Here is a 22,917-nt window from a genome sequence, read left to right as displayed (position 1 = left end):
GTTGAAGGTTTAAGTGGTCCTTTGATTTCTCTGTTACAGCAGCTATAAATATTCATATATTACAGTTTAGGTAGCTAAACTGGGATACATGATCACTTCCAAGGGCCAGGGTGTCAACAAATAGCCAGAGATGAAAGCCAGAGAAGAGTAGTGATGCTGTTCTGTAGTCTGTAGTAGCAAAAATACTAAGAGTGTTCTGCCTTGCTGTCTCATAATGCAGCAGCTGAAACAGGCTACGATCTACAGTAAAACGACTTTAGTTTTACCTGTCTGGCTTTTGTGTTCTTTTGAGCTCAGACATAATCCAATATCCTTCAGTCTTGCTGAATTCAGTGAGATAAACACACCACTAAAAGTTTATATGCCAACATGTTATGGCTTAACTTTGTGGCTGCTTATTTGATGTGTTCAGTATACTTGTATCAGTAATGAATCAGTGATGGGACACCTGTGTCCTTCCAGGTATTGTTGGAGTTCAGTTCCCATCAGCCCCAGCCATCCTGGTCAGGGATGATGGGTGTTTTGGTGCAACACTATCTGGAGGGCCACAAGTTCCCCATTTCTGATTTATATCCTGTATTCCTTCATCATGAAACTCAAGGCAGCATAAGTAATGTTCCTTGGCAGTCTCCCATCCAGGCACTGATGACACCATGACCCACTTAGCTTTAGCAAGAGACTGCATCACTTTCCTTAAGATCATGCACCTGAACAAAAATGTTTTTTATTACATTTGATAATACAGTGGTCCCTCGGGTTACATACGCTTCAGGTTACAGACTCCGCTAACCCAGAAATATTACTTCGGGTTAAGAACTTTGCTTCAGGATGAGAACAGAAATCGTGCAGCGGTGGCGCAGCGGCAGCAGGAGGCCCCATTAGCTAAAGTGGTGCTTCAGGTTAAGAACAGTTTCAGGTTAAGAACGGACCTCCGGAACAAATTAAGTACTTAACCCAAGGTACCACTGTACCCTTTTAAGTACTTAACCCGAGGTACCACTGCACCAAAATAGCTCAGGTCAATGGACATGGTCCTCCTCTGGTCTCATTTTACCATCACAACATCCCTGTGAAGTAGGTTAGGCTGAAAGAACGATGGAATAGCTGGCTCATACAGAGCGGAGAGTTGAATTTGTGTCTTATTTGGTCCGAGTTTGGCACTCAAACCACAATGGCTTCTTTTGTGAAATGAAAGCCACCTTCCCCCTAGTTCAGATCTAAACTCGTGTTACTTTTAAAGGAGCCACAAGTCTTTTATGAGAGTGTTTGGGATATAAGAAAAGTTTACCCCTCTTTTATCAAAGATTGGGTATCATTCCCTAGAAGGAACAATAAAGAACAGTCCTATTAGTTATATATCAGATGTTTTTCTGCAAGATATATCCACTAGTTCCATCAACTGATTGACTTGTTTGTACGTTGCAGGAAACAATGCTTGATTTCTTTATGTGCACTTACAAAATATCAAAAGATATCACATGATTTGTCAACTACAAGAAATACTACTTTTCACAAGAACATTCAGAAACATGTGTTAAGAGATGGTGGATTAAAATATGGGGGCATGAATGAGAGTTGTGTAGTTGGACCCTACATGCCACACATATATTTAGAGGTAAAGATATACTACTAAAATAAATTTTCCCACATATTGACTTTGAAAGCAGCTGCCCATGTATCCTCTAAGCTTATAAAAGCACGGACAACTTTAAAGGTTAAATTAAATTATAGTCCAACAGTTAGCATAATGAATTATAAACACTCCCTTTCATGATATAGGCCTATAATTGCCATGGTTTCTCAGGTCTGGCCAGCTTCCATTTTACAAAAAGTGGAAACTCTACTGTAGAAATGCTAGCAAAGCAGTTAGTCCAACCAGTTTGAACGCAGTATGTTCCATTCCTTTGTCTGAATCCTGTCATCACCTACAGGGATTCAGGTTGTGGATTGTCCTCTGCCTGGCCTCATGTTTTTGCAATGTAAATACTATTTCAAAGCTGCTGCTAGGCAGAACTCATTTGTCCTGCTCTAGTGCATGATGTCCTGCATGCCTTCCTCTGTTTAACTGGCTACAGGCCTTTCCTCCTGCCTATTTCAACTGTACATTTCAGAAGAGTATTTTGTCAAAATTTTGTACAGGCGTCACCCCTCCCCCCCACTTACTTACGGACAATTGATGTGTGTGTGACCATATATATGCGCGGGGCTGGGTTCTTATTGAAGAAGGTTTAACAACAACAATGCAGCTATAAAAAACCCCCAAAAAGATAAAAGGCCTTTTAAAACAAGAATGTTTTACTAGCCTCCTAAAAGAACTAAGAGATGAGGCCTGGAGATCCTCAGTGGGGAGAAAATTCCATCAGAAGAAGACAGAAGAATAAGAAAGAAAACAGTGAAGATTCAGAATTTCTTCCTATCCTGACAACCTTTCCCTGTTAAAGGGTGGCACCTGGGAGATGTGCAGATCTATCTGGCAGCTGGTATTTTTCCAACCTTCTTGCGCATTCTCTTTTGTAATGAACACAGGCCTTTGGATCTAGATTTGGAAAACAGACTTTAATTCCTAGAACTTTGTACATACACATATGTCTCAGGGGTGATGTATCCCATTTTGCCACTTGAGGCAAAAGGGGGAAGCGCTGCCCTGCTCCACTGCCTCTGGCGGCCAGCTCTGGTTTCTGGCCAAATATCACCAATTTCCAGTGAGATTTTGCCGGATATTGGTGCTGCTGCTGCTATTTCTGCAGTAGTGATGGGGTGGGTTGCCATCGCCTGAGGCAGTGGCTTCACTCTACCTCTTAGGAGGGCCGGACCTGGTATGTCTAGTCTCTTTTACCATTCTGTGACCAAAAATAAAGAGAGAAGTCTTTGGCTTGCACAGGTGTTGAAATTAATTAATAACTCCCAGAACCAGGTGGGTAAACCCAACACAGTAAATAAAGAAAAGCTGAAACTATTTTTGTCTGTTTTACATCCTTTTAAAATAAACAAAACAAATCTAAATTAAAGGGGACTTTCAGATGCTATTCATTGTGAGTGGCGTGTATGCCTGTGCACACAAAAATACAAATAAACTGGTAAGCTCAGCTGTTATTAAGGTAATCCCCATTAACCTAGCAATCAGGCATTAAATTAATTTTCCACATCCAGATCTGCTGGTCTGCTGCAGGGGGAAATGTATCTTGTAGGGCCATGTTTGATGCTAATACAGTTAATATGGAGAAATCTTCATTCTATCTACAACTAATGAGATAGCACAAGTAAGCTGAGCAGCTGGAAACGAAAGAGCTCCACTGGGGATATCTTAGCAATAAGCCATTTTACTGTGACATTCAAGTCCAGCGTTGGATTGGCTCAGTCTTGGGACATTCAGCTTTATACAGTTTCGAAGGGATATAAATCCAGTCTCTAGAATATTCTTTAATGAATCATGTTTAAGAGCAACTTAATAATGTTTTAATTATAGTTAGGGCTGAGTGGAAATGCCTCTCCAACAAATTTGCCAGCCCTGTTCACAAATTATGTGAACTGGAATGGCTATTTTGGCAGTTTTCAGAATTGGAATTAAGTATTACAAATTATTTTGCAGGGGGTGCTGTTTCCTTTCCCCATCCCTCATCTTTCTAACAGTAATGCTGAATATGCTGTCTACTGCTACCCCCCTCCACCCTTTACGTTTGAAAGTCTAGCAAAAGTGCCACTTGCCACTACTGTGATGTGGCCAGTTGCCACCATTTTTCTCTCAAATGCCTTACTGAGTAAACCAGCATAACACCACTAGCATTATAATTAGAGGGGTTGAGATGGGGGAGAATATGGTGGCAGACAGAGTAAGGGTTGCTTTTTCCACGCTTTAAAAATCTATTGACATCACAAGTGAAATTCAATCCGGACACAAAAGTTGTTGAGCCAAAATCTACACTTCCGACATGCGTTGCCAAACGTCCTGATTTTCCCAGACATTTAAGCTGTTTCCGCCCAGGCACTTTTTCCGATGGCCAAATCCCGGCTATGTCCAGGAAATTCCATACGTATGGCAACCCTATCATAGGTTGACTTTGGGTATTGGGAAGGATAGAGCTGACTTTGAATAATAAGCAAGTTATCTCTTGGTGTGGCTTGGGAAAAGAGTTTTCTTTTTGGTCTCCAGGTCTTATGGACTGGCATGAGGTCAGAAAAATACGTTCCCACAGTTTGACTGCCTCTGGGGCAGGGTGAGAACCTGCATGGTCTTCTTCAATTGGTTCAGCCATACGGCTTTGTTTTCAATGTCCCTACACTGCAGACACCATTTATTTATTTATTTATTTATTTATTTATTTATTTATTTAGTTAGTTAGTTAGTTAGTTAGTTATTGCATTCTGAGGTCACACAGTGCAAGGGAAACAGGGTAGATAAAATATCACCTCTGCCACAAACTCTTCAACAAGCTACTGTCTCTCAGTTTTATTCCATTACCAATTAACCATCGAAATAACTGTCCAGATGTGCTGTCATAGAAAATGTGCCTAATTTCCACTCCACTTAAATACCTTAACTCAAGTATCCTCAGAAGATCCCACTCAAAATCACAACGGCCAAATTCCACTTCCTTGCAATATATTTGCAGGCTATTCAAAAGGCACAAGTTTGTGCTTGCGGTGGAACAAAGTTCATAAGAGTGTAAAAATACAGAATGTAAAAATAAAGAATGGCAGGTGCAGGCCTACCTGTCTGCATCGCCCAGGCCCAGCGAGGTGTTGCGCTGCAGAGTTTCCCGTACAGCAGCCATCCCATCCGGAAGTCTGTTTAGCCTTCGAGTGTAAAGGCCCAATCCACCATCAGTCATGTACCTTTGAAAACACCAGAAATACATTTGTGTTGCAGGTTTACCAGATCAGTCAACCTAGCTAGCTAGCTATTCATTTTTATATTATCCTTCACCAAAAAAGTCAAAGGGTAATAATATGATAGAAAAATGCATGCACATCATATAATCACTAAATTCAACACTGAGAGATGTAAAGTTGGATCACATTTACTTGAAACTAAATTTTGCCAAGGAATAAAACACAAGAGCTTTTTTACACGTTGCATTTACCATGAATTCTGTTAAAAGTCAGTTTTAGGAGGGAATGTGGCATGTTAGAAGCATGGCAAAGGTCTTGCTACCTTGATGTACTGAGCTCTGCAGGTGAGGGCCTCTTGCAAATACCATCTTATCAGGAGGTCCATTCTGCACAATATAGGAACCAAGCATATAGTATTTTAACATCTACCCTTCGGAATTCCCTTCCCTTGAATATTAGGTGACATCTCTGCTGTCTTTTTGGTGCCTACTGTAGACTTTCCCATATCGTTCTCAGTTTGCTTGTGTACTGGAATTGCTTTTAAGTTGTTTTTATTGTATGGACACTTCTTGTTTGCTGCTCTGGGCTCTTTTGGAAGGAGGGGTAGGATATAAATGTAATTAATTGCTTGAGTCTTCCAACTAGGAATGGACTGGTAATATTGTGAGGTTATCTTCATAAGTAAATGGATAAGAAAACTTATTTTTCAGGCAGGATTCACTGGAAGGAAATTCTTCCAGTGGTAGCAGGGGCTGGTAATATCAGCAATAGACCTCTCATTGCCACTGGGTGCCATACAGTTTGTGTAACATTTTGGAATTGAGAGGCTCCTGCTTGAAAATGTTGGAATTACTACTGCATATTTTCTGTCATTAAAACACCCACTTCCATGTCTGCAGTATGCAATCACACTCACACACGAACTCTTCAGTCTATTAGCCGGCTATACCATCACTATGTTCATTTCATGGAGTTTAACAGAGTGTAAATTTGTCATACTTAAGAACTTAAAACAAGTTATGAATGTAGTTTTTCTCTTAGGAAAAGACAGGATAAAATAAAACACTGGCATTGAAATAAAAGGAGCATCTCTGACAAACAACATTAAAAATGCTTTAAAATGGTTTAAAATGATAAAGTAAGTGTTATTACCATCCTTTACCCCTAAAGGATAAATATCTATATCAAACCAGTCCAGCCGAAATTAAAATATATCTATTAAGCTGAATATATTAAAAGTAAAATAAATGCAAATAATTCATCCAAACACATAGACATGTAAAATATGCTTGGCTATAAGATAGAGATTCCTGCATATATTGTTGTTGTTTTTTGCAAACAGGAGTATGAATGAATAAGCTTATGAACACTGGAGAAAAAACTCTAAATGCATGGTATATGTGCACTTTTCCCCTTTTTCTAGATTGTTTCCAAATTGGCAATACAATCCAAATGTACATCAAATAAACAATAAGAAAGCAAACAAACTGATAAGCTTTGGTAAACTTTCAATAAAATAACATACTTGACTAAACTGTAACCTGAAGAGCTACTTCCTTCCAATGCAGTTCTGGAAACAGTGACCAAATTATCTGAAGAGGCTGAAGACGTCCTTTAGTTTTGCAAAGTTCATTGCCACTACTGATTTTTCTTCTAGAGACTTATCTTTGCCCGTGAGAAAGAGAAAAAGAAGCCCTCCCCCATCACACGGCCAGTCCAAATGATGTTAAAGTTGATAATCTTGCAATGACTAACAGAAAACAACCCTTAGTCCACAGAAGCACTAACCCATTTTTTGAAACCCTAGTGTTATACTGTCAACATTAAGAGACAAAACCTGACTGTGCTGCCTAACTCAATTATTAAACTTCTCATGCAACAGGGAGGCAAGAAAAAAAGTGCAATGGATGTAAGTTAGCTTTGTGAGTCTCTACTGGGTTCAAGAACAATAGACAATTGCCCCTCTGGGGTTTCACAAAGAGGTTGCTAAGCTAGTTAAACTAGGGACAGGGCTATTCTCAGTTCTGCTTTGTCCATGGGGACAAGACACAATACTTTCTCTCAACTGCATAAACAAGGAGTCCAGTTTCAATGGCACTAATAGAAGCTAGCTTGCCACTAGTCCTCCATTCATTTATTTGTCAGGAGCTTACAAAAATCAACCTTAAAAGTGGAAGAAGAAAACTCAGCAGTTATGTAACAGACCGAGTTAAAAGTGCTCGTATTTAAGGACATTTCATTCAACATGGAATAAGTGCCGCAGAGAACATATATACAAATATAAACAAATACACACATATATTCCACAGTAACTAACAGGTTTGCCACCAAGGCAGTATTTAACAGAATACTGCAGCCACCCTAATGGTCTGATGTCTTCTAAATGCACATTAAAACACCTTTTCATTGCGTTCACACTTAATGTATTTAGATGTATACAGTTTTAAAATCTTTAAAATCTCAGGTGCACATACAAAATGTGTACTAGACAAGTCAATCAAATTTGAGACTACTGAAACCCTGCTGATTTCAGTGGGGCAGGCAAGCACATGCTTAAATCTCTCCACTGATATCAATCGGATTTTGGCCAACAATCTATGAGGCTAGACCTTGTCCAATCAGTTAATATACATTTTAGAAATAAACAAAAGCATGTGTGAACTCCATTTCTGTTATTCCAGCTACTGCTTACCCCTCCCCTCAACAGAGTTCGCCTCTCCTGCCTAATAGGCAGATCCTTTGTTGTTTATAGACATTTCCATCTGATCCTTCCAGTTCCTATTCACTTACAACCATTTAAAAACACTAATATAACCACAACCCTCTTTTCCTGCACCAGCAACGTTTGCTACGGCACTACATTGCATTGAAAAAAATGAAACACTGAATGAACTTTGACTTCCCCACATGTCACAATGACAGGGCATTCCATCCCCAACCCCCCTTTGGGTAGTTGGTGCCTATTTATCACCACCCTTCTGGACATACATGTTGGAACAGGAAAGGAAACAGAACCTCATGAGTATATCTTAAGGAGGTTCAAATCAGTGGAATATCTCCATATGAGAGAGAGAGAGAGAGAGAGAGAGAGAGAGAGAGAGAGAGAGAGAGAGAGAGAGAAGCCATCTTTTTAGTTTTCATTATTTTAAGTGAAACACTTGTGCCTCTTTTGGCAGACCTATGCAGACAGAGCACATGAATAAGAAAAGTGGCTCCCCAAATGTGTGCATGTTTATGGTCTAATCTTTCTGCTTGTCCGAAAACAGCAGCAGCCACCATTCTTCACTATCAGGACATATTTTGTACCCAAATGTATGATTAAAAATAACAGTGTGAATAGCTATGAATAATGTGCTGTTCTGCTTTCTGCAACAATAACACCCCCCTCACCAGGATACGTTGTGTGTATTTCTGTGTAGGTATCTTAGATTTTGCAATTAGCAAAACTATTGGGAAAACAGAGCAAATGAACTTCTCATACCCAATAAAGCTCTCCTTCTTAAGGTTGTCATAAATGAAGAAGCTCTTGATTTGGGGTTAGGGCCAGTGTGCCAGAGGAATTGTAAATAAGAAGTTCCCCCATTTGCTCTGCTGAATTATTGCTCCACAGAAGCACAGCTTTTGAGGGGGAAGTTTACTTAACTTTGGCAGGCAGGTTACGACAAAGTCTGTGACCCTCTAGCACAACAACAAGTTGCAACATGTATTGGAGATATTAACATAGATTTGAATGATTAGTTATCCAAAATATATTCCACTGGGATATTTATTGAACTCATCTGTGGAATCCTCATACAATCATGAATACAAACCACCAGTAGGTGAAAATAGATTATGGACATATTATTGCTACCTGGTTATCAAGGGACGCGGGTGGCGCTGTGGGTTAAGCCACAGAGCCTAGGACTTGCCGATTAGAAGGTCAGCGGTTAGAATCCCCGCAACGGGATGAGCTCCCGTTGTTCGGTCCCTGCTCCTGCCAACCTAGCAGCTTGAAAGCACGTCAAAGTACAAGTAGATAAATAGGTAAACTGCCGGGAAGGTAAACGGCGTTTCCATGCGCTGCTCTGGTTCACCAGAAGTGGCTTAGTCATGCTGGGCACATGACCCGGAAGCTGTACGCTGGCTCCCTCGGCCGATAAAGCGAGATGAGCGCTGCAACCCCAGAGTCGGTCACGACTTGACCTAATGGTCAGGGGTCCCTTTACCTTTACCTGGTTATCTAGTCTAGTTATTTATTTTATTTTTAAAATCTCACTATTCTAGTGCAAAAACACCAATTTTTTTTTTATAACACATAACATTACCATTTCATAAAACAATTGCAAGAAAGAGGTAGTCATTAAGCACTGTGATGCTTAGGTGCTTCTGCTTCAGAACTTCTTCACTATCAATCAAAAACCACCTTAGAGAACCAGAGTGATATAATGAACAAAATGTGCCAGTTTTTCAGTCAGCCTCAGTAACTGTGTCTTTAACAGCAGCAGCATGCAAGAATAGCTGCCTTCTTTTAACCAAATGTAGAAAAAGATTATCACTTATGGATGGTTACATAGGAAGCTGCAGTTAAAATAATGTCTACAGAGGCCTGGTTCCCACAGTCATGCTAAGCCAATTCACTTTGTTCCTTTCCAGTCATTTTGCTGCTACACTGAGCACAGGGTCATGGCTTAGCTCTTCCAGACAAAGCCCAAACTGTAAACTCTACAGGACAAATCTCGGGTTACAGTTTGTGGTCAGACTCTGGAGAGAACTGTACCATGAGCCAGGGTTCAGAGTGCACATTAAGCCAAACCATGGCTTACCTCAGCACAGTACAGCAGCAACAGCAGCAGCAGAGGTGCAAAGTGGCTGCAATCTCATCTTCCAGAGCCCATGTGCTCATTTAGGCTAAGCCATGGTTTGCCTTAGCATAAAGTGCAAATTAGGCCAATGTAGATTGAAACGTTGATAGCTTTAGGATTGGACTGGAGAAGTATGGATTAAAATCCTGCTCAGCTGTCAAGCTCAGTGGGTGAATTTAGGCTACTCAACCTAACCTACCTCACAGGGTTCCTCTGAAGATAAAGCATGATGGCTATATTCTACTTCCAGAGTCAGAAGCAATATGTCTCTGCATACCATTCGCTGGCAGATACAAGTGGGGAAGAGTGCTGTTGTACTAAGATCCTGCTTGCAGGGTTTCCATAGGCATCTGATTGACCGCTGTAATAACAGGATGATGGGCTAGATGGACCTTTGATCTGATGGCTTTTGTGTTTTTAAAGTAACTCACACACACTGTCTAAACCCATTTGAATAATGGAAAGTGCAAATGACACACTGAGGCATTTTGGTTTTATTGCATTTGGGGAGCTAACCCAGAGAAGCCCTTAAACTTTTGTGATTTCTATGCAAATTATTAAATTTCAGCACTTTCTCAAAACATCTAAAGGGTGTAGTTTAGCATAGCTTAAAAATGGCAGATGGGGATGGCAGAAATTAATTAATGAATTAAGCATAAACTACCAAAAGAATTCTCTGATTCGTTTCCCTGATTATCTCAGGATTTTTCTCAATGACAGTGCTATTCTACAAGTAGTGATGGGTCATAAAATTCATTTTCTACAGTCGCATTCAGTGTACAACCTTTATTTATCCAACTGTTATTAATAGAGCATTAAAAGGACTTACCGCAAATGGAAATTCAACCTCATACATATATATATATGCTTTTCTAGGCAAAAAGGGGGGGGGAGAGAATGCTTCCCCGCTCCTCTGTTCCCAATTTACTGGCATAAACCAACTGCTTCTGAGTTCCCTTGGCAACTTAAACTCTTGAACTTTTCTCTCCTTTTGCCAGCTGCTTGCACCTCAAACATTTTGTTTGGTACAGCAAAGTCATTCCAAGTCATTGTTTGTTTTTGTTTTTTAAAAAGATGCATTAAGTAATGCTTTTCGCTCCTACTTGCATTCACTGAACAAGGTCAGGTACAGTAGGTTTCACTTTAGCAATCTAAATCTTGCCTATTTTTCAGTTGCCAATTTACAGGAGCACCTGACATTATCTAATGCAGAATCAAAGCTGTTGAAAACATTTTACAAAGAGATGACAACAGCTGGAGGAATTGACTAGACCTTCTCTGTTATAGAGCCAACATTCTGGGATGGGCTTTTGGGGGAGGTATATAAATGATGGCTTACGCTTTCAGATGGGATGGAAGATAGTTTGAGGGAAAGTGCATCAAACAGCAGTATTTCTCCAAATAACTGCAGGATAGATACAGATTGTGGCTAAGGTCATGTGTACACAGCTTCAAACACCAACATTGGGAGTGTGCTGGAGCCGGAATAACTGGCAATGTGTACACAGCCTAAGTTTTTATTACTATTTTGTCATCACTTCTCTCCTGTCCCCTCCTCCTCTGGTGGTTTTATGTTTGACTTGTGTTTTAAGTTATTTTCTTCTATTTATAAATATAATTCCTATTAAGGTGAACAAAGAAAGTTGAATGTTTGAACCCATGTTTACTTTGTTCTAGTCTGCCTGGGTTAAATCCAGTGCTAACATGCTGGTTGAAGAATGGCTTTTGATCCAGCACAGACGTCGTTTGACATAAAAAATAAGAGGTGGTTTTCTGTGAATTCATCTTCCCTCTGCAGTGCTACCTTTCATGCTGTTGTGGAGGGTCCTCCAAACCTAGGACATTTGTCACATGGATTTTTTACTCAGCAAAATTTATATACTGCTCTCTCTTATTTTTAAAGAATAGCTAAACAGCGTATATAAAATAATGACACCACAGATAAAATCAGCAATTTTAAAAAAACAAGTATATGTAACTAAATTATATGTCTGAGTAGGATTGCTGAAATAATATTTTTTCTTAAGCAGGCGTCTAACACAGTGTAGCAAGGGTGCCCACCACATGAAAAGATACGACTTCTAACTGTGGAATGAACATTATATGGAACTTGTAGAAGTGCAAGTTCCACAGCTTGAAGTGGTCAAGTGGGCAAGTATGGAGCAAGGCAATCCTTCAGACAAACTGGTCCCAAGCTGGTATGGACTTTAAAGTCTAATAGGAAAACTCTGATTTGGGCCAAAGTTTGGAGGAGGTCAGGGGAGTCCACAGAAAAATACAGAAAAGATTCCCCTTTCTCTTATGCCCTCCTTTGATATTTGGCCCCCTACAGGGTGCCACTGAAATTTGAAAGACCAAAGTCCTGATGACGCCCACCTGCTGTCAGGTGAGGTGAGGTACAAACACAGCTACAAAGATAAAGCTAGGAGCTTAGAGTGAGCTCCTAATTGTTCCTTTGCAAGCAGGGATGCTTATTTAATATGCTGTGGTTTGGGGTGAGTTATCCATTAAATCACAATTGGCTTCCCAACTGGAATGCAGCAGGAGTTGGATCTGGAAGTCCATGTGGTAACTTTAAAGTAAGAACCTATGCTGGCCCACAAGGATTGCTGTGTTAAAAGATGGGCAGCAGTGCTCAAAAAAATGAGAGAGCAAAGCCCCATAATTTCTCTAGAACTACTGGAAACCTGACACGTCAGTTCAGAATAGTTTTGTTTTTCTTTCTTTTTTTCTTGGCTAAATTTCTGTGCCAAACCATATTTTATTCCCTTAGTCTGTCAACCCATCAGTCTTAACTGACCACCATCTCCTTTCAACTTGATCTTTCTGGACAAAGAGTAGTATGTGAAGTCTGCCCACAAGTTTTGTCAATGTGAAAACTAAGAAATATATAGCCAGATGGCTATGGTCAATTCAAGTTTCAGTCTACAAAACTTGAACTGAAGAATGAAGTCAGGCAGAGTGTAGTTTGGTCATGAACTTGTCCATGGCTTTGTTGTCACAAGGCCACAGTGTTTAGTCAACCCCAAATACCTTCTTTGAGTACATATCCACTCAACATACTCTAAGCATTAGTTTTTAATCTAATAGTACAGTCTAGCCTTGCTATGTGGCATCTTAGATGAGCTTCAAACTGCATAAGAAATTGTTTTGTAAGCGGCATAGTCTGAAAAATAAGCTTACAGGGAGGGAAGACCTATGAGGAAAACAACTGAGACAAACAGAGGTCACTGAATATTATGACAGGGATGTGCAACAGTCCCTTGTCCTGTCAGAGCCCCCACAGAAAAGATCACTGAGTCACAAATCTTCAGGAGGCACCATCACATGCCTAAACATGAATGAAGGATATCTCTTTGGAGGAACGTTGAGACATTCATGTCCCAGTCCTCCATTGCTCTTTGAGCTCCGCTTCACAAGCACACCCAGCTGTATGGGAGCTGTTTCACTGTGACACGATCCCCCACAGGTGGAGAAAGTGTGTGAATACAGTGGTACCTTGGGTTAAGTACTTAATTCGTTCCGGAGGTCAGTTCTTAACCTGAAACTGTTCTTAACCTGAAGCACCACTTTAGCTAATGGGGCCTCCTGCTGCCGCTGCACCACCGGAGCATGATTTCTGTTCTCATCCTGAAGCAAAGTTCTTAACCTGAAGCACTATTTCTGGGTTAGCGGAGTCTGTAACCTGAAGCACATGTAACCCGGGGTACCACTTTATTAACAATCATGATGGTGGGGTTTATCCCACCCAGTCAGCATCCTGCTAAGAATGATGGTGCCAACTGGGCTGAAAGAACCCATGTTCTTTCACATTGCTGGAATAGGAAATGGGATAGTGAGTATGAAACATAACAAAGTATAATGCCACTTTCATTTTATTTGTTTATTAGATTTCTATTGCACCTTTTCTCCAAGGAGCTCAAGGTGGTGGTATACATGCCCACCCCCAAAATAAATGAATGCCATACAAAAGTTATTACTATTACTGTAAAAAATAATACTTCTACAATGTGTGTGTTTGTGTATGTATATACCTAAAAAACCTAATCAAAAAAAGAACCCAGGGTCCTAAAAACACATGATACCTATTATCCATTAATGCTATGTTGGCTGGTGATTTCTAGGTAGGAATTTCAATACAAAGGATATCAAAACATAACAAACTTTAAGAACTTGGTACTTGTTAAAATATATGTTCACTGGATTGCATAATGATAGATGCCATTGGGATTGAATAAGATATATCTTAGGTCAAACAGAGCTTCAAAATTTATCTCCATAATAATGAGGTTATAATGTGTTGCCCACCTGCACCCCCCCTTTAAAAAATACATTCAGCTGAGGAAGGTTAAGAACAAAGCGACTTTTGCTAGAATCGGTTTTCAGGCCTAGTATCTCCCAGCTTGTTTGAAATGAACAGAGATGAAACTGCACGCACCCATTTTTCTGTATGGCCAGGGGCAAATAAACTTCCAATGACCTCACAGTGGGGAGAGATTTGAATTAAAATTGAAAGCTCAGGTATGCTCAAAATGAAATAACCGGCCTGTTTTTCTGTTATCCCTTTTCAGGCTTAGCCAGAAAACAAGTACTGAAGAGACAATATTGGTTTTACTACCTTGAGGAATCAAACAATGGAAAATCTCAAACAAAATATGCAGTCCGTTGAATTCCACTGGCTTGCTGTTCTTGATCACATTTCCCTCTAGTGGACAGATCCAATGTACAGTATTGTAGCATGCAGCAAGCCTTTCACTGAAATGGCAGCAGCATGGGCTCATTAATTTATTGCCTATATATTTACAGTGGTACCTCGGGTTAAGCACTTAATTTGCTCCAGAGGTCCGTTCTTAACCTGAAACTGTTCTTAACCTGAAGCACCACTTTAGCTAATGGGGCCTCCTGCTGCCGTCGCGCCGCCGGAGCACGATTTCTGTTTTTATCCTGAAGCAAAGTTCTTAACCCGAGGTAATATTTCTGGGTTAGCGGAGTCTGTAACCTGAAGCGTATGTAACCTGAAGTGTATGTAACCCGAGGTACCACTGTGTATCACTTTTCATCACACAAGGAGACACACACACACCAGACTATTTATGCATAGCATTGAGAACAATCTCCTGCTTATCACAAATACGGATCTAGCTCTGATCTTGCAACAGCACCAGTATCTTGAGAGCTGTCTCAAACCCTAACCCTCAGAGCTGACGCAATGTAATGGAGTGTATGGTGGTGAAAAGGGATGTGCACTGACATTCTGGAGACGAGTTAGCAGAAACCCCCAAAGCCAGCCTTTCTGTCCCACTGTGTACTTAGTTGCAATGCTTCAATATTTGACAAAATCAGCAGAAAGCCTGCTCCAACAGAAAGCAATTCAAACAAACACCACATTCAGAAAAGATAACGTAAATGACATTGTAATTATTATTAATCACGTTGAAATCATACAGCCATATACGGTATATAAGTAGAGTTTTCAGCTCTCTTCATTAGTCAGCGAGATCAAGTCCTGTTCCTCTAAGCCAAGCTGTTTAATGTTACTGTGCCTTTTGAACTGACCAAGTTGTGCTAATTTATTTTTAACACTGTTGAGGGGCCTCGGTATGAAATGCTGGAAAGGTTACAAAGTTCAAATTGCACTTGAGTTTGATTACACTGCAGTTCAGCCTTCACCAAGTGAGATTTGTTAGCATTAGGATCTAAGCCAATTGCTTCAGAGTTTTGGACCCTGAAAATCTTCCGCACACGTTTCAAGGCAACAGACAAAATGCAATAAAACAAACCCACAGAAAACAGCAGATAAAATGTAAAAGCAGTACCTAGTAGACATCTGTGGCAGAGACCTATTCATCCAGCTCAGAAAGCTCGTCAGAACAAATATATCTTCACTTGATTACAGAAAGTGCAGAGATCTTTGGAACTTGCAGGAGAAGCTCTCCTGCAGACCACAGTGACCTACTGGATATATAAGGGATACGGCAGTCTCTCAAGTAACCTGGTCCTCAGTGACATAGGACCTTATATATTGGTGCCAAAACCTTGAATTTGGCCAATGGCAGATTGGCAGCCAGTGCAAATCCTACAAGCAAGGTGTTCTATGCCAGTGGTAGTTTGCCACTACAAATAATCTGTTCTACACCAGCTGCAGTCTCTGGATCATCCTCAATGGTAGCCCCACATATAGAACACATTGCAGTAATCCAATCTTGGGGTTACCAATGCATGGTAATTGTGGTCAAACTATCCTGGTCGCAGCTTTCTTCCCAATTGATGTTGAGAACAGGACACCTGTGCCTCCAATGACAGATCTGAATCCAGGAGCATCCCCAAACAACACACTTGCACCATCTAGGGCAGGCAAGTTAACTACCTCCTAAACCCGGAAACCACTCACCCACAAAGGCTCCATCTTGCCAGGATTCAGCTTATTAGCCCTCATCCAGCCTACCACTGCACCCAGACCTGAGCCTTCTCTGCCATTCCCAGTTCAGATGTTACAGAGAAGTAGAGTTGGGTATCATTGGCATACCAATGATACCTCGCTCCAGATGACCACCCACAACAGCTCCATGCAGATGTTAAATAGCACTTGAACAGTAGTGCTGTGTGACACCCTGTAAGAAGATAAAGAGAGCCTGCTATCTCAGGCCAATGGCCCATCTAGTCCAGAATTCTGTTCTCACTGTGGGAAACCAGCAAGCAGTATTCAAGCACAGGATTGCTCTCCCCTGCTGTGGTTTCCAGCACTGTATCCAGAAGCATTTCTGCCTCCATATGTGGGGGCAAAGCATAGTCATCATGGTTAATAGCCATTGATAGCTGTCTCCTCTATGAAGCCGTTTCATCCTCCTTTAAAGCCAATATTAAAAGGTTAGCTCAGAGGGAGGAGGCTGAGAAACACTCAACCAATGCTACCTTCTGGAGCCATGGTAGACCAAAGAGAACAAAGACCAAAGAACAAAGACCAAATAGATGTCTAGCAAGAGGAACAGGATCACACTCCCTACATCCCTCTTCTGATAACAGTTCATTCATCAGGACAAGCAAGTCAGATTCACTCCTGAGCCCAGAGTAGAATGGGCCTATATAATCATTTTCATTCAGGAATGTCTGCGGCTGCATCACCATGTCTTTTTGAGTATCTTGCCTGAAAGAGGGGTATATGTGATCAGGTTGCAGTTGTTAAATACCATTGGGTTAGGCACTTATTTTTTGGCATACTAAATTCTATAGAATGCCATATACATTCATGGACAGGTAGGTGGTATGGTATCATTATTATTTATATTCCTCCCCTTTTAAAAACCCCTAAACTTCAGCAACCCAACATTTACAGCATGATGAGTACAAGGGGGAAAGGGAGGGAAAGAGCATGATGAGTCAATGTATAGAGATGAATATAAAAGGCATTCACCCTAAGCAAAGATTAAATAAACTCTCAATCTAAAGTGGCAGGTGGAAATGTACAACTGATGCTTTCCAGACAATATTGACATGAACAATGAGACTGATATGAAGCATCCATCACAAGGGGCACCAGACACACATCAGAATCTTGCTCATGTTACTCAACACTCAAGCAAATCCACGCTCTATCTTGCTTCACAAGCACTGCTACATTCTTATCTCCACCCAAACAAATCTAACATATTCAAACTCAACTTGTGACCTACTTCAACAACCACATATTCAGTATGGGCTTTCATCCTCTAGATCAATGGTTCCCAATTAGCTAATTACTGAGGACCCCATATTTTTCAAAAGTGAAGTCACAGACCCCCTGCTTTTGAAAAATTTTGATAACTCTATGGTAGTTACCTCTGCAAAGCATTTATTTTAAAAACAAAATGTGCGGTAGCCCCTAATAAGCAATGGATTTTAGGTATACTAAAAAACAGACTAGGGCTGAGCGATATTTGGTTTTCAGCATCATGATATACCAGCAGCTAAACATTGCATATCATGATGTCTGAAACAGGAGATCAGGCGAAGGAGATCAGGGAAGGAGCAGTCACAGAAATAGCATTTACCACCATTGATGCAATGCAGCAGTGGCACAGGCATTCTCAGGGGCCAGCTTACCTGCAATGCCTTATTCTGAGGAGGGGGCCCCAGTTGTGGTGGTCTGAAGAGCACAACTGCCAGCTGCTTTCCATTAACAGTAGAAAGACTCTAGGGTGAATGAGGGCGAGTCACAGTTGCTGCCACCACTGCTGCCACCGCAACATTAATCACAGTAGGCAGAAAAGTCGGCTGCCAGCCAACCATGCTGGTGACAACAACAGGCAGCTTCACAGACAGCAGATGGAAAGTGCAATTTGCCAAGACGCACACCTCATTATACGGTTGGCCTTGCTCACAAATCCTTGAATTTTTAAGGGGGAAGGGACAACAACTGATAGCTGAGTGATGCTGCTCCTTTAAAGTTCTCTTGCAGATGCAAGCAATTGGGAAGCACCTCCTAGTGTTTACATTCAGAAAGCTGTACCCTCTGGCCCAGGGTGTAATTAAGGAGCTCATACATATTTTCCAATGTCCTGTGAATCATCAGATGTTCACACACATACTTAGGTGGAGACAGAGTTGAACTGGTTGTAAAATTGATGTGATTACATTTGTATAAAACAGAAATTAGTACTGCTGTGAAAAGTCGGGTGCCCCATATGTACCCTGTGCAGGTTTCACATGCATGTTATCATGTGCTGGGCTTAGGAACTACAGTCAGACATTGCACATCCAAGAGAAGATGTAGTCTGAACTGCACTGTGCGAATGGGATGCGCTTTCTGATGTGCATTCAAACTTACATCCCAATCCACTTTTTTTTTAATGCATCACTAGTTGCACATTTACAGCTTGTGTTACACATGAGTAGGGCTGGATTTGGCATACTCAGTCTAAAGAGAAGATGGAGATACACAAGGATCTTGTTTATATCCCCTCTCTACGTTGCTTGGCTGTGTTGATTTCTGGTATCTATGGCAAGGCAACTCCCCTGGGTGGGTCAATCAGTTTCAGAACAAGCACCTGTGGCCTCCTAAGGTTTGCAGAGGCATACAAGGTCATAGATATATTCAGATATTTACAAACCAAGAAGAATTCAATTCCTTCTAACCTCAAGATACCAAAATTGCTGCCTGCCAGAACTTTGCTTGGACAGACCTGTAAGTGAGGCCTCACAAAATTTCCCATGACCCAAGATAGATCAGCGAGGGATCTGAGAACATGTGGCTGCAATGGTTTATCTTGGCCACTGGGTTTGTTTTGGCGGTAACAAATATTTTGGCTCACTTTCCTATCTAGTTGCCAGTAAAAACACAGATACTTGCCATTCTGAGAATGACAGTGGAGCCCATGCCAGCTGACAAAAGGGCATTCGTACTGTAATTTTTTTTCAAGCCTCCTGTTATTATCTGTACACCAAGACACAGCAAAGAATTTGTACACATTTGTTCTGCTGCTTCTCTCAAGCTGTTTTCATACTAGCCCCTCTTCTCACTTTTAAGTGCCCTTGTGGGGAGGAAGAAACCTTTTTCGAAACCTGCTTAATTAATCCTGGAAGCAACTGTTCTTTGCTCCTCAGTTTAAATCAGGGCAACATGCTTCTGCCAATTAACCAAGGCTAGTGTGCAACTCCTTCTGTCTGCCTGATATATCAGTGGTTTTTGCTCCAACCTCTTGTTTCACAAGATTTCTTGCAAAAGACAACCACAATTTTTCTCCCATTTCAGAAAGTGAGCAGCGGCCAAGCAAGAAAAGACTGTTATAGGAGTTACATGAGTAGAAGGAGGGTGTTGCAACATTTGCATCAAGGAATTAATGGCAAGCCTCATCACTGCTTTTTTTCAAAGAAGTGCTGCTCCACATTTTGTGCAGTAGAGGCACTTTCAGCATAGACACCATGAGCGATGCTCAGAAGTGGGGTATATACCTGGAAACAAATGAGAGATGTGCAACTGACATACTTTAGGAACCACTATTGAAAATACCTGGCCCAATAAACAAAAGTCTCCTTAGTTTAGAGTTACAGTGGTACCTCGTGTTAAGTACTTAATTCATTCCGGAGGTCCGTTCTTAACCTGAAACTGTTCTTAACCTGAAGCACCACTTTAGCTAATGGGGCCTTCTGCTGCCGGAGCATGATTTCTGTTCTCATCCTGAAGCAAAGTTCTTAACCTGAGGTAATATTTCTGGGTTAGCGGAGTCTGTAACCTGAAGCGTATGTAACCCGAGGTACCACTGTATAGCCACATTCACACCATACATTTAAAGTGCTATGATATCACTTTAAACAATCATACCCCCCACCCCTGAATTCTGGGAACAGTAGTTCGTTAAAGTTGCTGAGAGTTGTTAGCAGACCCCTTCCTTGCAGAGCAACGATTCTCAGAGCTCTTTGTGGAGAAGGGTTGATTGTTAAACCACTCTTCAAACTGTAGTTCTGTAAGGGGAATAGCAACCTTAACAAACCACGACTCCCAGAATTCTTGGGGGGAAGCTATGGCTGTTCAATTTGTATAGTGGTGCTTTCAGTGTAGGATGTGAATGTGGCCTACGTTTTCCTCAGTAGCCAGCCATCTCCTCTGGGTACTCTCAAAGAGGGCATGAAACAAATTGTCCCCATCATCAGGTACTCCGAGACATGCTGTTTTCAACATATGAAAACCAAAGCTACCTGGCATGGGGAGAAGGTTGTGTGATAGGGCAGAGCCATGGAACTGTCCTCTTTACACCTGTATTCTTGCAGCTTACCCAGACAGTGCTGGGGTGGAGTAGGGTGGCGGATATGCCAGCATAATCAACCTGGAGGCACTCCCACCTGTCTGTGCATCTACACAGGTACAGTCCTGACCTTGCTGCCACCCTGTTCCACCCCAGTACTGTCCAAGCTGCAGTGATGCTACCCAACCACACCAGCTGCTACTGCATGCTTTCCCCCTGCAAGCCACATGATGGGTACGTTGAAAATACACCTGAGTGAAACACCCAGGATTGTTTCCTGGGGCACATCTAATTGTGCAGATGTGCACAGCGACATTATTTCTCTCGCAGTGAGAAATATGGCTTCCTCGTTTTCTCTTGTCGTGTGTTGCAGATGTCCAAAAGCCATGTCTCATGAAACTGATGCTACAGAAACATCTGTTTGCACTGCAGACAACCCTCTTCCAGCAGTATTAGGTGCCTGCATTGTTCGCTAAGGCAACACCCTTCCCCTAGAGGCGGAAGAGTTTATGTCCCATAACAGTTTTTGAGATGTTATCCAATTGCGTCATTGCAACACAGTACTGGAATGCTGCCTTCCTCTGGGGCAAACATGAATATGAGCTTATATATCAAATTTAAAAGTCCAAAATCAACACTGCTGGGATTGAGTTTCCCTGCCACACTGCTACAATATCTTGATTTCAATTGCTTCTAAGCAAATATGACATTTGCTTATCCCCAAAACACCAACAAGCTCATATTCAGTCATTAATCTAACAGTCCAAGGGGCTTGCCAATGGATATGAGTAACTATCAATCTGTCATTTTATTAGGCACAGAGCCAGAGAGAGGGAGTCTAGCTTGGCTGGCTGCTGGTAGAGAAGGAGTATTGGACTATACAGACCTTTGGCCCAATCCAGGAAACCAATGCAATTGTGGAGTATAATTATTTCTCTGCGTCTGTTAATGTTTAACCCAGAAACTCTTTCATGAGCACCAAGATAATTGCTGAAACATATACCGTCTACTTAACACTGGAACTGTTTACAAAAACAAAGCCCACACAATGAAATAATATGTGTTTCAGTCACATAAGTAAGGATGCACATATAGAGTAGTATTATTAGCTAGAGTGTCAAACAGATGCTTATGGGCACTGCTTGGAAAAACCAAGATCGGCTGACTGCCTTTCCATTTTTTCACACTATATTGGTTTTATTTGTGTCCAATAAAGTGCATAACACATTGTTCACGCTAGATACTTCTGTTTATTTACTCAGAGATTTATATTATGTCCTGTTACTGCATTCACAGCAGCTTACAGCAATTAAAATTGCTAATAAGAACTACAATATATGAAACAAACAGTAGAAAAATGCAAACATTTTAAGTGGTAGTAGCTACAGTTCAGTAATTGCAGTCAGCATTTGCTATGTTGGATTTACTAGTTATAATTATGCTCTGCAGGCAAGCCACAAGTTATGAAAACAGTCTGTGGTAGAAACAGTGATGCTGAATTTTTCATCTATTTTTGTTCCTGAGGGTTCCAGGTTCAAGAATAGGAAACTGCAATGCTACCTGACAGTAACAGGTTTGCTGTACAACACTTGAGTTTCACAGGCATATGCAAATATATTAACGAAATCATCCACCACTAGATGGAGCTACAAACAAACAAAAAAAGCAAAACTTGTACAAAGCACAGGCATCTGTCTCTGCAAGTGCATGTGCAAAGCTACCGTAACAAATTCAGACAACCATCTATAGGAAGCCTATCATTTTCCCCAATTCACCCCCAATTCAATTGAATGTACATATGCATATATTTTATTGACCGAAGACATTCCTTTGATGAAAGGATTCACAATCATTTAAAATAAACTCTCTTGGAAATAAAATGCATTCCAAATGCAGTTTCAGGTAAAGGTCATTTGCTTTGCAAATATTAGCACAAGAAACATTGAAAAGCAAAGTCTTGCACTACTTTATTTGCAGAAACATGGGATGGGCAAGCAGTGTGTTTGCTAGACCACTGGTTGCTAAAGGGTTCCTTTGATAATCATTTTCTAAACCTTTTGCAGGGTAGAATTTTTATTTGTGTGTGTGCGTGTGTTTTTTACAATGTGCCTTTGAAACTGTCAGAGTAAAAATCAGCAGCCTCAAATTCAAGATGTTTCAGGTTAGGACCAAACTAGACAAGATGCCAGGAGATCCATGATTACATTTCCTATGGACTTGAAGTTGTTTTTAGTTCAAAACAGTCAGAGGGATGATTTGAACAGGGAGCCAGTGCTGGACCAGGGCACTGAATCCATTCCCCTCCACTGTTTACCTTGGCGTACCTGCAACAGTTTACATTTATATGGGACTGACACACATAAAACCCATGGACAAGACAGTAATTTCAACACAAAAGTCACTTCCATATTGGCACGAGCCAAATTGTGATCCTAGTGTATGTGGTTTGTACCATATACTGAGACTAGCTAACTGGCAAACAGGTAGTACTTGGCGGGAATTTTATATCCCTTAAATCTGGTAAG

The 22,917-nt window shown here is 41.0% G+C and overlaps 1 protein-coding gene across 8 annotated transcripts in view; it reads right to left on the bottom strand.

The window, feature by feature from the left end:
• The window catches only part of NAV2 (neuron navigator 2), a 531,973-nt gene that overhangs the window by 85,547 nt on the left and 423,509 nt on the right, over positions 1–22,917 (bottom strand). For all 8 annotated transcript variants that reach the window (XM_053388967.1, XM_053389004.1, XM_053389014.1 and 5 more), the window contains one exon: positions 4,711–4,833. In XM_053388967.1, coding sequence (XP_053244942.1) covers positions 4,711–4,833 — 123 coding nt within the window. The remainder of the gene's footprint in view (positions 1–4,710; positions 4,834–22,917) is intronic.

Source organism: Podarcis raffonei, chromosome 1, assembly GCF_027172205.1.
Source record: "Podarcis raffonei isolate rPodRaf1 chromosome 1, rPodRaf1.pri, whole genome shotgun sequence".
NCBI lineage: Eukaryota > Metazoa > Chordata > Lepidosauria > Squamata > Lacertidae > Podarcis > Podarcis raffonei.
The sequence above is the reverse complement of the archived record's forward strand: the minus strand, read 5'-3'. Positions and strand labels throughout refer to the sequence as shown.